General features: G+C 38.5%; 1 protein-coding gene across 4 annotated transcripts in view; it reads right to left on the bottom strand.

Annotated features, from left to right (window-relative positions):
* Window positions 1-15,919, bottom strand: part of ANO4 (anoctamin 4) — a 448,962-nt gene that overhangs the window by 195,423 nt on the left and 237,620 nt on the right. For all 4 annotated transcript variants that reach the window (XM_007465342.1, XM_007465339.1, XM_007465341.1 and 1 more), the window contains 2 exons: window positions 4,822-4,958; window positions 2,246-2,404 (listed from right to left, as the gene is read on the bottom strand). In XM_007465342.1, the coding sequence (XP_007465404.1) occupies window positions 2,246-2,404; window positions 4,822-4,958 (296 nt within the window). The remainder of the gene's footprint in view (window positions 1-2,245; window positions 2,405-4,821; window positions 4,959-15,919) is intronic.

Below are 15,919 nucleotides of genomic sequence, written 5' to 3'. Positions count from 1 at the left end.
ATGGGTTTTAAATCTAATAATACAATGGAGATACAGATTTACTGTTCATACAAGGGACATTTTATTTTAATTAGTTGTGACAGGGAAAATTAACTTAGCTATAATTTCCTGCTGCCTCTAAGCAAGGAAAGATGTGCAGAGGTCCCCCGCTTCTTGCTGAACTGGCTGTGGCTGTGAGGACGCAAAGCAGAGCTCAGAGACAGAGTTAGAGTCAAACTGTGCTGCTTATGCAGAAGTTGGGCCACAGGGAAAAGCTGCTTAGGAAGAAGTTTCCAGAAAACCAAGCTGTTGGTAGTGGATAGAGGACTGTAGGGAAGCTGCCACCAAGAGAAGAACTTTTGGGGGGAAGGGAGAGAGAGAGATGCTTAGGTAAGTTTTTATCAAGTTTTGCCAAATGGTGATATTGCCCTTTTCCCAGCTGCTATTTTTTCCAGTAAAAATTAAAATAAATACCTAGGCATTAAAATTTGTTTTAAATTAGAACCAAACAAAATTATCTTGTATACCACTAAAATCATATGAGCTGAACATCTAACACACTACGGTCAACTCTGGACTACACAGAACCAACTGCACACTAAAAGACAGAATAACCGTCCTCAGCTACCTGCTCTAATTCTGGCAGCTGAATACTGTAGTACAGATGATTTTTAGGAGACATACAGGAGACTTGTCATTTCTTTAGTAATGTATTTTATTTGGAAAAGTATTAGGCTTTTTGAGTTTTAACTTGTAAGCCACAAAATGACATTGAAAAGACCTACACAAAAGAAGCCCCAGGAGTGGAGAGAATAGTTATGAAGCTCAAAATATAAATTTTTCATTAACTGAAGAAAGCTACCTAGTTTTGATGGGAATCAAAACTTGGACAGCGTCAGAATGGATCACAACGAAGGACTTTCGTTATTTCAGATCATGTCGCAATACAGATCTTTTATTTCTTTACATAAAAATTCTGAAACTTAGAATAAAAGATGAAGAAAAGATTTTTAGGGATAAAATATTAATGCACTATCAATGTTAGGAAAAGAATACACAACTGTCTCAATAGAAACTTAGAGAACAAGATTTATCGAAGGTATGTTCAGCGGGTACAGGAAAGATTTTCTGGAACCCCACGAAAGTGGAAAAAACAACGTATTTCACTCCGTTGGTTGCTTGGTTGCTCTGGGGGAAACTCCAGCTGATGCAGTCTTTTGAGCTATCTGCTTCCGCTTTCCTGAGAATGAGAACCTGTTCCCTTAAGGCTATACTCATCTCACTGTTTTTCTAATTCTCTTTTTGGAGACTTCCAGAAAAATACTATTTCTGTTTTATAAATGCTCCAGAGTTGAGGCTAGTCTAACAGACCTGGAAACATCCTCTTTATCTAAAGTGTACCAAGATTAGCATGCAACCTTCACCGTATAAAGAAAAACATGGATGTCTGACTTCAAAGATCTATCCTTTAGCCTTGAAAAGAAGAATCAGAAGCAAACACTTTTTAATTGGCAACATGTTCTTCTGGACTATGAAAAGCTCCAGAAGCCGTGCACAGTGTTTAGGGAAAATCTGAGAAGAGTTACATAATCCAGCTAACAGGGCCAAGTTCTAGAAGTGTGCACAGCGTTTCTGGGTACACAATAATCCCATTGTGGATTATTATCAGAGGCTTGGCTGGGCCTCTTGTACCATCCTCAAACTTCCCCTGCAGAGGAGAGAAGGGGAAGAGTAAACACTGATAAGGTAATCCTTGAGTTTGGGAACTTGATAAAAACAACCTGAATGTCTTTTAAAAACAGAATCACTCTGTAAGTCCCAGCTGTTTTTGGCCAAATCAGCCAGTCTCTTCTGCTGTGTGTGAGGATACCCAAACCCATTATGTTTCCTGAAATGTAAAAAGAGCCTCTATGGTGGGGTGATTGCATTTTATCCGAAGTTTTCTTTAATCCATGCAAATAGAACCCGCCATTAACATCGAGAAGCAGTAGATGTAGGAAATCAGCTAAATTATAACACTTTGAAACAATCCATTTAATTTGAATATTTTGATTTTTACGGAATCTTTTGGCATTAAAATGCTCTCAAAGGCAAACTGTGCTGTGAAAATCTAATTGCTAGAACATTCTCCACACACTGCAGATCGGCAAACCCTCAGCGAATGAAACATTCAGTTAACATAATGACTAACTGATTATTTTTTAATTGTCTCCCAATATGAATAGATGTATATTTATATTTTTTCTCATCCAAGCAAACTATTTACCTCTTTCTCCATTTGTAATCCTTCTGCTCTAATATTTCTTTCAAATATTTCTCTCTTTTCCATATGGGGGTTGGATTTTCTGTACACAAGAATGTAGTCAATCCGACACTTTCCATCTCTGAAGTAAAGTCCATTTGATTTGTTTTTTTCTGGTATTGTCTGCACACAAAGAGAAAGGGACCAGTTTAAGACACTCAAAACTGAGCCTTGGGTGAGTAATATTAAAGAACGATTAAAACTAAATGCATTTCCTTGTGTTTTATCAAAATTACACTTTTATTAATGAAAAATGTAAATAAGAGGAAACAAAATAAAAATTGGAAAAAGCAGTCAAATGGGCAAAACTTAAGTCACCTAACAATACCAAATGTTGGCAAGGATGTGGAGCAACTGAGAATTCTCACATTCTACAGGTGAGAGTGAAAATTGATATAGTTACTCTGGAAAACACACTAGCATCATCTTGTAAAGTTGAACATTTACATAACATATATCCCTACAGAAATTCCTGGTAAAGCAACTAGGAAACATGTATATGAATGTCCACAGCAGCATTATTCATGAGAGAAAAATATTTAAACATAGGAATCAGTGCAAATCAATGAAGAGGCAAATAGATAAATAGACTGTAGAACCGTGATACAGTGGAATATTATACAGCAGCGAAAATGAACTACTGATGCATCTAATAGTAAGCAAAAATCTTAAGAACAATATTGACAGAAAAAAGCAAGTCACAAAAGACTTTATACTGCATGATACCATTTTTTATAAAGCACAAAATAAAATCAATGTAAAATGAGTTGTTAAGGCTACTTACGTATGCATGGTAAAACCATTTTTAGAGCAAGAGAATAAAAAACACAAAAATTCAGGAAGACAGTCCATCCGGGAGGAGAGAAGGATGGGACCACAAGTGGTTTGATGGTTTCAGTAATACTTTAGTTCAGGGTTTCTCAAATTTTTTTCCCACAATAAGAAAAATATTTTTCTTGTGATATTTGTGTATACAGTTGTGAACAACAACGGGGTTAAATCCACTTGTAACTTATAGTCATAGTGGGGCCTCCATATCCACAGTTCCTCGGCATCACAGATTCAACCAACCACATACCATGTAGTAATGCAGTGTCTACTATTGAAAAACATCCATGTATAGGTGGACCCACACAGTTCAAACCTACGTCATTCAAGGGTCAACTGTATGCATAAACACACAATAAATTGGAGGACACAGTACACATCAGTTTCCAAATAGTAGTATGAAGAAGGAACACATGCCAGACCCCCAAGGCCATTGCTAGAATCCATATTCATGCACAAGTGACAGGCATGCAACCTCATCCAAAAGGAAAATCTCAGTCAGGAGTGATGGAAATAACATGTCTCATACCTGGTGTAGGTATTTATAATTGATGACCAATCCTCACTGACGATTTTTGGCTTCTGCCTTAAGAATTACTCAGAAGTCTACCCAAATGAACACTTTCTTAACAATCATCTGCCAGGGAAGGGAACTATCCTGTAGATTTAACACATTAGCATCTATCTGCAAAACCAGCCAAGGCTTCAGGAGGAGGGTTAGCAAAGCCCTAACCTACCTGAGACTGTTTCATCATCTATGAATTAAGGGGATTACACTAGCTGCTTTCTGAGGTGCCTTTCAAAGTCCTTCCTTTATGCCACATTATGGCATCCAAAGTTTCTGTGTGAAGAGATGATGATAGAATGAGTTTTTTCTTAAAAAAACAAAAACAAAAACAAAAAAAACCCCACACAGAGATAAGTAGCATATGGAATTTATAGAGAGGACTGGGAAGCTTGGTAGAAGTAGACAATTTTCCCTGGTCAAAGGTGTTATCCTTTCACTAGTTAACAGCCTCTGGAATAATAAAAACGTTAAGAATACACAATAAATTAGTTGACTCTGATCTGCGCTCCTATCACCTAAACCTAGTGCATATACAAAGGAGATCTTAAACTCCACTGAGACACAGCTGAGCAACAGTGAATGCCTTTAACAAAATACTTATTTTTTCCCCCAAAATGACACAAGAACAGATGGGTCTATTTACAATTGCAATGAGTTCCCAGATTACAGAGGCAAATGGAAACTCAGAGAGGCTTCAGACAACACAACACCTACTGAGGTCTGGTCCACTCTGTTTCACTGTTCTACATGCTGGGAGATTTCAACAGAAATTGATTTCATTTCAATTTTACAAGATTTCAACATCCTTGTAAAGCTAACTCTTTACTAGTTAGCGACACCCAGAACGTAGATCATTTTAAAATGATGGGTGGTTTTAAGAATCTTCTCTATAAAAACAAAATGCCTTTAGGTATAAGGTAAGTGCATGACCCACTGAAAATCTGTTTTGAGAGTAAGTAGATTTCAGATCCCTGAAATGTGCTAGACTCCTAGAGGACATCACAGGATTACAAGACCTGGTCCTTTTTTTCCTCAGGAACCCACAGTTCAATGAGATGATGACTTTAAACAATCTACTGCATTATGCTTCTCAGATTCCTGCCTGGATCAAGAATCGTGTTTTTAAGAAATCGCACACTCTTACCTCTCCCCCTGCTTCCAATCTGCTAGCATCATCTGAAGTACTGGTCAGGTTTCCAGGGTGAAGGAGAGAATCATCATCTTTGCAAGGACTGTTGACAGCTTCCAATTCATCAAAAAGAATATTGACATCCTTGGCCACTAGAATCAAAGTAAATACAAGTCGGGGTAAGAATCTGGGATCTTAAAAGCAATACTAAAAGTAAAGACATCTCTGGACTTTGCTGGTGGTGCAGGGGTTAAGAATCCACCTGCCAATGCAAGGGACAGGGGTTTGAGCCCTGGTCCGGGAAGATCCCATATGCCGCGGAGCAACTAAGCCCACGTGCCACAACTACAGAGCCTGCACTCTAGAGCCCGCGCGTCATGACTACTGAGGCTGCATGCCACAACTACTGAAGCCCGCATGCCTAGAGCCCGTGCTCTGCAATAAGAGAAGCCACCATAATGAAAAGCCTGTGCACTGCAACAAAGAGTAGCCCCCGCTCGCCACAACTAGAGAAAGCCCGTGCACAGCAATGAAGACCCAACACAGCCAAAAATAAAAATTAATTAAAAAAAATTAAGACACTTGAAAAAAAAAGTAAAGACATCTCCCTTTGGCTTCATATTTTTTGTTTCAATAACCCCTTGAATGACAGGTATATTATTTCCTAAGAGAAACGGATGTCAGATGTAAAACATGTTTGACCAAACAGTGTCTTCATTAGGCAAGATGGACAACGTGAAGCAAAGTATCTTCATAGTGTAAATATAACTTGCCTTCCATGATAACAGGAGGTGTTGTGTTTGTTTAGCTTTCCTTCATATAGTTGTTTAGCATAAGGTTCTTTAACACTTCTAAGAACTCATTTTGTGTTGGAGGTGACCTATATTTTTAAAATTTTTTGTTTTTATTTAAATGCCATACAACTTGCTAAGTGAACCCATAAATGTGCTACTTGCATAGTTCAGTAAGAACTGTGATTTTATTTCTCCTTTGTTACTTCTTTAAGGCCTAACAGAGAAAAGCTGATGCACTGATAAAGCATGCAGTTAGGTTTTTTGCCTTCCTTCTTCCTCTAATCATGAATTGGAATTATGAATTGAGCTACTCAGGAACACTCCCAAAAGACTCTTGATGCTAATATGTCAACAGATAAAGTACTGCATATGGAGTCGTAAATACAGAATACCACACTCAAATGCACACAGTGTTGCAGTATACCAGACATCAAAGTTCAACACTAGCGGATGGGACAATATAATGCCAGGTATGGCTTCCTTCGTTATTTTTTATTTAAGTACAGTTGATTTACAATGTTTCAGGTGTACAGGAAGAATGTACATTTATATATATATTCTTTTTCAGATTCTTTTCCATTATAGGTTATTACAAGATACTGAATATAGTTCCCTATGTTATACAGTAAGTAGGTCCTTGCTGTTTATCTATTTTTATATATAGTAGTGTATACCTGTTAATCCCAAATTCACAATTTATCCTTCCCCCATTTCACCTTTGGTGACCGTATGTTTGTTTTCTATGTCTGTGAGTCTATTTCTGTTTTGTAAATATGTTCAGTTGTATCATATTTTAGATTCCACATATAAGTTAAATATGATATTTGGCTTTCTCTCTCTGACTTCACTTAGTATCATAATCTCTAGGTCCATCCATGTTGCTGCAAATGGCATTTCATTCTTTTTTATGGCTGAGTAATATTCCATTGTATATATGTATCACATCTTCTTTATCCATTCATCTGTCAATAGACATTTAGGTTGCTTCCATGTCTTGGCTATTGTAAATAGTGCTGCTGTGAACACCGGGGGGCATGTATGTTTTTGAATTAGAGTTTTCTCCGGATGTATGCCCAGGATTGGCACTGCAGAATCATTTTTAGTTTTTTAAGGAAAACTCCATTCTATTCTCCATAGTGGCTGCACCAATTTACATTCCCACCAACAGTGTAGGAGGGTTCCCTTTTCTCTACACCTTCTCCAGCATTTATTATCTGTAGACTTTTTTTTTGATTCTTTGTACATTTATTTGTCTTCAGAATGTATTCCAAAAATGGATTTATATTTAAAAAATTGTGTTCTTAAGTCACTTAAGATAATTACTTTTACAAACAATAAGCAATTAGTAAAATTGGCTTCTGTTTTTAAATTCTTAGGAATTGCTGGGGACTCTCAACCACTGCGCCACCAGGGAAGCCCTATTTGTAGACTTTTTGATGATGGCCATTCTGACTGGTGTGAGGTGATACCTCATTATAGCTTTGATTTGCATTTCTCTAATAATTAGTGATGTTGAACATCTTTTCATGTGCCTGTTGGCCATCTGTATGTCTTCTTTGGAGTAATGTCTATTTAGGTATTCTTCCCATTTTTTGATTGGGTTGTTTGGGTTTGGTTTTGTTTTTTGATGCTGAGCTGTATAAGTTGTTTGTGTATTTCGGAAATTAAGCCCTTGTCAGTCGCATTGTTTGCAAATATTTTCTCTCAGTCCATAGGTTGTCTTCTTGTTTTTTTTATGGTTTCCTTTGCTGTGCAAAAGCTTTTAAGTTAAATTACGTCCCAGTTGTTTATTTTTGCTTTTGGGGCCCCTTCTTTATTGACTCAATTTATACGCCAACATTGAAGTTCACTTTTTTCTTTGATGCTTTAAAAACAGCTAAGGATTTTTAACCTATCAGAAGCTGCTGACCAGTATAATTTATAGGAGTTTGAGTTCTATTTACCCAAGCATACAAAAGAATATTCATTCTTTCATCTGAAAAAATTTTAGAGGTGTGCACACTATGTGTCAGGCACCGAGCTGTGCAGTGACTGTACCTTGGTGAAAAAAAGTGATGTGTCTTCCTGCCCTTCTGGTAATAACAAAGCAAATAATCAAAGACATGTGAAGTGTGCTGAGTGCTATAAAGAACAGAGTCTAGAGAGAATATAGATATAGAGAGAATAATGATAATGTACTTAGATGGAGTGACCAGGATCTAAAGCTGTATCCAAGTGTGTGATTTTGGGCAATTCATTTAACTGCAAGTTTTTCATTTGTAAAATAAGACAGGCATGGGAATAAAATGAACATTTATTGCTTACTGTGATAGGCTGAATCCGGACCCCAAAGGTGACCTAATCCCTGGAACGTGTGAACGTGTTACCTTATATGGGAAAAGGGGCTTCATAGATTTGATTAAGTCAAGGATCTTAAAATGGGGAGATTATCCAGGATTATATGAGTAGGCCAATGTAATTACAAGAGAGGCAGGAAGGTCAGAATGAGAGAGAGAGAGAGAGACACTGGAAGATGTTATGCTGCTGGCTTTGAAAACAGAGGACAAGGTCACAAGTCAAGGAATCTAGAAGGCAGAAAAGGCAAGAAAGCAGATTCTCCCCTAGAGCCTCTAGAAGGAACACAGTCTTGCTGACACCTTGAGGATGCCTGACCTTCAGAACTGTGAGATAATAAATCTGTGCTTTTTTAAGTTACTAAGTTTGTGGTAATTTGTTACAGCAGCAAGAAGTAACTAATACACTTACTAGAGGTTTTTAGGCTCTGAGGCTACAAAGGAAAAACATCATAATCTTTTCATACAATCAAGGCTTAGGAGCATCTACACTGGGCCAGGCACTGTGCCAGGTGATCAAGAAGAAGCACTAACACTTTTGAGGGAGTACAGTATGCTGTGGGAGATGTCAAAGTCAAAGACAACTTCCCTGACCACCCTATGTAAAGAAGCTGCCCCTCACCCAATTACTCGCCATCTCCTCCTCTCACTGCTCATTTCCTTCACAGCACGTATCATAGACTGTAATTATTTATTCATTTGTTTACTTGTATGCTGGATGTCTCCCCTATTAGAATATAAGTTCCATAAGGGCAGGGACCCTGTCTGTCTTGACTCGTGTACAGAGGTCCAGGCATGGAGTAAGCCCTCAGCTCATATTTGTTGAATAACAGAATGACCTCGAAGTGGTCACTATCTAATGATGTGTAAGAGTCCTATTTTCTCCACTGTCCTGTGGCTCTGGGACCTTGCATATACGTTTCTCCAAACACAATTCTTATTCACAAGCCAGGAGCTCCAGAGTTTCAAGTAGATACCGGTTAAATTTTCAAAGAGGTAGTGATGACTTTCTAAGTAGATATTGGTTATATTTGAAAAATGGGGTAAAAATATTCTTTTAACAACATCGGAAGACCTGCTTACCATTTTCCAAACTCTACCGCTGGGCAGTGTAAATCTGTGTTCCCAACTCCTCACTGGTGAGACAGGTACAGAAAACTTCTTTAAGGGTGGCTGAGAGTATTGTGTGAGATTATGTACACGTTAGCAGGGTGGCTGACACATGGCAGATCCATAAAAAATGTTGGTTTCTTGATTTTAGACTCTGGGACCTTAAGTTAGCATTTTAGCATCATCAGTACAAAAAGGCAGAGGAAGCATTTACAAGTTGGAATGGTTATTCAGAGGGATGGATTGGGATGAGATGAGAGATAAAGGGGGAAGCTAAAGAGGACACTGAGATTTTTGTCTTGGTGACTGGCTCTCACTGGGGAGAAACTCCTGAATATCCATTCATCCATCCATGAGAATTGCCCTTATGCTTTTGCCAAGGATAGAAAATTACCACGTCATCTTCCACCAGTATCACTTTCTGGTGTTGGCACAATCTGTCCAAGAAAGCCTTTGACATCTATGGCCCTCAACTGGCCCTAAACTGTCACCCTGAAGGAATCTGGTGTGGTCTGGAGACATTTCTGATATCGAGGGGTGGTGCTAGTCATAACTAGTGGGAAGAAGCCAGGGATGCTGCTAAATATCCTACAATGCACAGAATAGCCCTTACAGCATAGAGTTCTCCAGCCCAAAATGTCAGTAGTGCTGAGGCTGAGAAATTCTGCTCTACATTAAAGGCCCAACTATTTGATTCTAGAGGGACCAGCTATCTTGGGAAAAGGGAGAGAAGCCCTTTGTTTTCCTAATTGCTGCCCACCAGAATTACTGTCTGGAAGTTATTATGGGACTGATGCTACCTGAGCACTCAAGGGAAATCACTATGTCAGGCAATCTGATTTTTGGAGAATGAGTGGTATGAAGGCATCATTATTACCTGCCAGTCTCTCAAGAGCTTCAGCCTAGATTAGAAATGCTGAAGCGTCAGAAAATGCTCAACTGATGGATTAAAATTTTAGTGAGCTCTGCCCACCAGAGCAACAGTCAGCTCTATCCACCACAGGTCACTACCATCAGGAAACTTGCACAAGCCTCTAGATAGACTCATCCACCAGAGGGCAGACAGCAGAAGCAAGAAGAACTACAATCCTGCAGCCTGTGGAACAAGAACCACATTCACAGAAACATAGAGAAGATGAAAAGGCAGAGGGCTATGTACCAGATGAAGGAACAAGATAAAACCCCAGACAAACAATTAAATGAAGTGAAGACAGGCCACCTTCCAGAAAAAGATTTCAGAATAACGATAGTGAAGATGATCCAGGACCTCAGAAAAAGAATGGAGGCAAAGACTGAGAAGATGCAAGAAATGTTTAACAAAGACCTAGAACAATTAAAGAACAAACAGAGATGAACAATACAATAACTGAAATGAAAACTACACTAGAAGGAATCAATAGCAGAATAACTGAGGCAGAAGAACGGATAAGTGACCTGGAAGACAGAATGGTGGAATTCACTGAGGCAGAACAGAATAAAGAAAAAAGAATGAAAAGAAATGAAGACAGCCTAAGAGACCTCCGGGACAACATTAAACGCAACAACATTCGCATTATAAGGGTGTCAGAAGGAGAAGAGAGAGAGAGAGAGAAAAAATATTTGAAGAGATTATAATCAAAAACTTCCCTAACATGGGAAAGGAAATAGCCACCCAAGTCCAGGAAGCAAAGAGAGTCCCAGGCAGGATAAACCCAAGGAGAAACACACCGAGACACACAGTAATCAAACTGACAAAAATTAAAGACAAAGAAAAATTATTGAAAGCAACAAGGGAAAAATGACAAATAATATACAAGGGAACTCCCATAAGGTTAACAGCTGATTTCTCAGCAGAAACTCTACAAGCCAGAAGGGAGTGGCATGATATACTTAAAGTGATGAAAGGGAAGACCCTACAACCAAGATTACTTTACCCAGCAAGGACCTCATTCAGATTGGACGGAGAAATCAAAAGCTTTACAGACAAGCAAAAGCTAAGAGAATTCAGCACCACCAAACCAGCTCTACAACAAATGCTAAAGGAACTTCTCTAAGTGGGAAACACAAGAGAAGAAAAGGACCTACAAAAACAAACCCAAAACAGTTAAGAAAATGGTCACAGGAACATACATATCGATAATTACCTCAAACGTAAATGGATTAAATGCTCCAACCAAAAGACACAGACTGCCTGAACGGATACAAAAACAAGACCCATATATATGCTGTCTACAAGAGACCCACTTCAGACCTAGGGACACATCCAGACTGAAAGTGAGGGGATGGAAAAAGATATTCCATGCAAATGGAAATCAAAAGAAAGCTGGAGTAGCAATACTCATATCAGATAAAATAGACTTTAAAATAAAGAATGTTACAAGAGCCAAGGAAGGACACTTCATAATGATCAAGGGAACAATCCAAGAAGAAGATATAACAATTATAAATATATATGCACCCAACATAGGAGCACCTCAATACATAAGGCAACTGCTAACAGCTATGAAAGAGGAAATCGACAGTAACACAATAATAGTGGGGGACTTTAACACCTCACTTACACCAATACACAGAGCATCCAAAATGAAAATAAATAAGGAAACACAAGCTTTAAATGACACAATACACCAGATAGATTTAATTGATAATTATAGGACATTCCATCCAAAAACAGAAGATTACACTTTCTTCTCAAGTGCACACAGAACATTCTCCAGGATAGATCACATCGTGGGTCACACATCAAGCCTCAGTAAATTTAAGAAAATTGAAATCATATCAAGCATCTTTTCGCACCACAACGTTATGAGATTAGAAATGAATTACAGCAAAAAAAACGTAAAAAACACAAACACATGGAGGCTAAACAATACGTTACTAAGTAACCAAGAGAACACTGAAGAAATCAAAGAGGAAATCAAAAAATACCTAGAGACAAATGACAATGAAAACACGACAATCCAAAAGCTATGGGATGCAGCAAAAGCAGTTCTAAGAGGGAAGTTTATAGCTATACAAGCCTACCTCAAGAAACAAGAAAAATCTCAAATAAACAATCTAACCTTACACCTAAAGGAACTAGAGAAAGAAGAACAAACAAAACCTAAAGTTAGCAGAAGGAAAGAAATCATAAAGATAAGAGCAGGAATAAATGAAACAGAAACAGAACTGGAGGAATCAGACTCCCTGACTTCAGACTACACTACAAAGCTACAGTAATCAAGACAATATGATACTGGCACAAAAACAGAAACATAGATCAATGGAACAAGATAGAAAGCCCAGAGATAAACCCACACACCTATGGTCAACTAATCTATGACAAAGGAGGCAAGAATATACAGTGGAGAAGAGACGGTCTCTTCAATAAGTGGTGCTCGGAAAACTGGACAGCTACATGTAAAAGAATGAAATTAGAACACTCCCTAACACCATACACAAAAATAAACTCAAAGTGGATTAGAGACCTAAACGTAACACCGGACGCTATAAAACTCTTAGAGGAAAACATAGGAAGAACACTCTTTGACATAAATCACAGCAAGATCTTTTTTGATCCCCCTCCTGGAGTAATGGAAATAAAAACAAAAATAAACAAATGGGACCTCATGAAACTTCAAAGCTTTTGCACAGTAAATGAAACCATAAACAAGACGAAAAGACAACCCTCGGAATGGGAGAAAGTATTTGCAAATGAATCAACGGACAAAGGATTAATCTCCAAAATATATAAACAGCTCACACAGCTCAATATTAAAGAAACAAACAACCCAATCCAAAAATGGGCAGAAGACCTAAATAGACATTTCTCCAAAGAAGACATACAGATGGCCAAGAAGAACATGAAAAGCTGCTCAACATCACTAATTATTAGAGAAATGCAAATCAAAACTACAGTGAGGTATCACCTCACACCAGTTAGAATGGGCATCACCAGAACATCTACAAACAATAAATGCTGGAGAGGGTGTGGAGAAAAGGGAACCCTCTTGCACTGTTTGTGGGAATGTAAATTGATACAGCCACTATGGAGAACAGTATGGAGGTTCCTTAAAAAATGAAAAATAGAATTACCATATGATCCAGCAATCCCAGTACTGGGCATATATCCAGAGAAAACCATAATTCAAAAAGACACATGCACCCCAATGTTCACTGCAGCACTATTTACAATAGCCAGGTCATGGAAGCAACCTAAATGCCCATCGACAGATGAATGGATAAAGAAGATGTGGTACATATATACAATGGAATATTACTCAGTCATAAAAGGGAATGAAATTGGGTCATTTGTTGAGACGTGGATGGTTCTAGAGACTGTCATACAGAGTGAAGTAAGTCAGAAAGAGAAAAACAAATATTGTATGTTAGGGCATATATGTGGAGCCTAGAAAAATGGTACAGATGAACCGGCTTGCAGGGCATAAATAGAGACACAGAGGTAGAGAACAAACCTATGGACACCAAGGGGAGAAAGCGGCAGGGAGTTGGGGGTGGTGGTGTGATGAACTGGGTGATTGGGATTGACATGTATACGCTGATGTGTATAAAACTGATGACTAATAAGAACCTGCTGTATAAAAAGGGAAATAAAATTAAATTAAAAAATTAAAGAAAAAAGAAAATGCTCAGCTGAACATGTGGTAAGAAGACCGTAGAACACGTAAACACTCCACAGAATAAACATGTGCCCTTTGTCAGTATTTCACCATTGTCACTGATAGATCCACTTTAACTATAAGGTAAGGTTTAGGAACAAAGTACAACCTCCTCTGATGCGAACTTTCATTCTCTTCTCTAAGAAAACCCCCAAAGTTCACCTATTTTTAGACATTTATTTATTCAACAAGTAGTTACTGAGTACCTACCCTGCGCAGACACTGTGCTGGGCTAAAAGCTGGGGTTTAAGTACTGGACATGACAGGCAGGACCCCTGACCTCATAGAGCTCAGGGTCCAGCCAAGGTGGGAGCAGGGCCTCTCCCTCTCTGGCACAGACGTGACAAACATCCTCTTCATCCAAACAAGGTCACTTGTTAATGGATCCCATTACCTCCCTCATACTTTTTTTCTCGAATAAAAAAATGTTTGATAATTATCTGCTTGGTAGAATTCTGCAATTAGGCTCATTAAATAAGAGAGTCCAGTGTTCAGAGAAGTCAATTAAGAATGGCAAGGGAGAGAAAGAGAGAATTTAAAAATTCGACACAAACCAGGTATGGACCTGCATTGTATTCAGACTGAGGAAGGGCTGTGTGAACAGAACTTGGCAGTTAACATGGGTCCCAGTAGGTGGGTACCACGCATTTGGGAAAGCAAGGGAGATCCCCAAATGATTCTCTTTTGCAAAAAGCAGGCACTCAGCCTAAAGAGACCCAGGAACTAAACAGCAGGGAATCACATTTAACAACTGAACAAGGGTCAAGAAACTCAAATTGCCTGGGAGACCAAAAATCAGCTACAGCCTCTGAGTAAAGCCACAAACTCAGCATAGAAAAGAGATTTTTGAGGGCTGGCTTGTGATACACTCCCGGAATGGAGGCAGAACAGAGAAGGCAGAGGGCCAGGAAGCAGGAGATGCTGACATTCTTCCTGTGTGGGAGGGCAAATTTGCCTCCAGAGTACTGAATCTACTCATCAAATATCTGCAATTATTTCCATTATTCCTTCAGTGAAAATCATTTGGGATGTTAGCGATTATTCGATTCTCTTGGGAAAAGAGACTGCAAATATACCGCAAGGGCTCAAACAAAGAAGTGAACTGATTATCTTCTGCCGCTTGTTCATTAAACCAACATTTAGTTTAGGTGCGGGAGGTATAAACATGACCAAGACATGAGTGGGAAGCCTTGTACTTCCAGACAAGAGGATGAAATTGAGGAATCAGTGCTATAAAGGCAACAAAAAAACAAATCGCAAATGTTTAGACTATTTTAGAAACAGTCTAAAAGAGTAAAAAATAAATTCCAAAAAATCAAATAGTTCGACTCCCTGCTCTTTTTAAAAAATAACCCCACCTTGGCATTATAGTTCAGAAGTACTTTAATCTCAGTATTTTCTGATGCAGAGAAAATAAAGTGAAATTATAGGTCACTGAAGAAGACATGAAAGGGCTGTGCAGTATAATCCAAGTATCTATATTTGTCCTCCAGCGTGCCAGTTCATTACACTATTTTTATCCCGAGTTCCAAATTATTACATCTGATGCGCAGAATTCTGAAGGTATTACATATTGACCTCAAAGCCTCATTAGAAAATGAAAAAAAAAAGAAAAAAGATTGTTCATGTCTCAATTTAAACACTTACCTGGCTGTTTTATAACCAGTTCATCTTTACATTTAGGGTCCCTTTCAGGTGAAGGCCCAAGGCAGCTCCAAATTTGACACAAGGGCTAGCTAGCGAACAAGAGGTGCTCAATGCTCATTTTAAAATAAAGCTAGTTTAAGGTTATATCAATTGCCATTTTCTTCTTGTTCTAATTATCTCAGTGCCATTGCTTGAAAGAATCTGTTTTTCTCTTGGATTCAGAGTTAAATAGGAAGAAAATGGGAAAGGATGACAGTTTATTCAGAGCCAACCAGGTGTGAAGGATTGTGAGGCTTGTTTTCTCCTTTCATCCTCAGAACACCTTATGAGACAGGCAGTATGAGAAAGAAGCCAGGTTCAGAGGCGCTAAGTATGGTCACACAGCTCGTAGGTGACAGAGATGAATCTGAACCCAGGTCTGATTCCCAAATCCAGGCTATTTCTAGCTGACTCCTTGGTTTTGTGGAAAGCATTTTACTGTTCGTAAATCATGTTTGGCTTTCAAGAACAGGAAGTCATTTAACCAGCCAACAATTGTCACAGTTTTAACACTGATCTGAATAAAGCTAGACTTTACATCTGTAGCCCGACA

Source organism: Lipotes vexillifer, unplaced genomic scaffold (genome assembly GCF_000442215.2).
Source record: "Lipotes vexillifer unplaced genomic scaffold, Lipotes_vexillifer_v1.1 scaffold141, whole genome shotgun sequence".
Lineage (NCBI taxonomy): Eukaryota > Metazoa > Chordata > Mammalia > Artiodactyla > Lipotidae > Lipotes > Lipotes vexillifer.
Note: the sequence above shows the minus strand (reverse complement) of the source record. Positions and strands in the feature narration are given on the sequence as shown.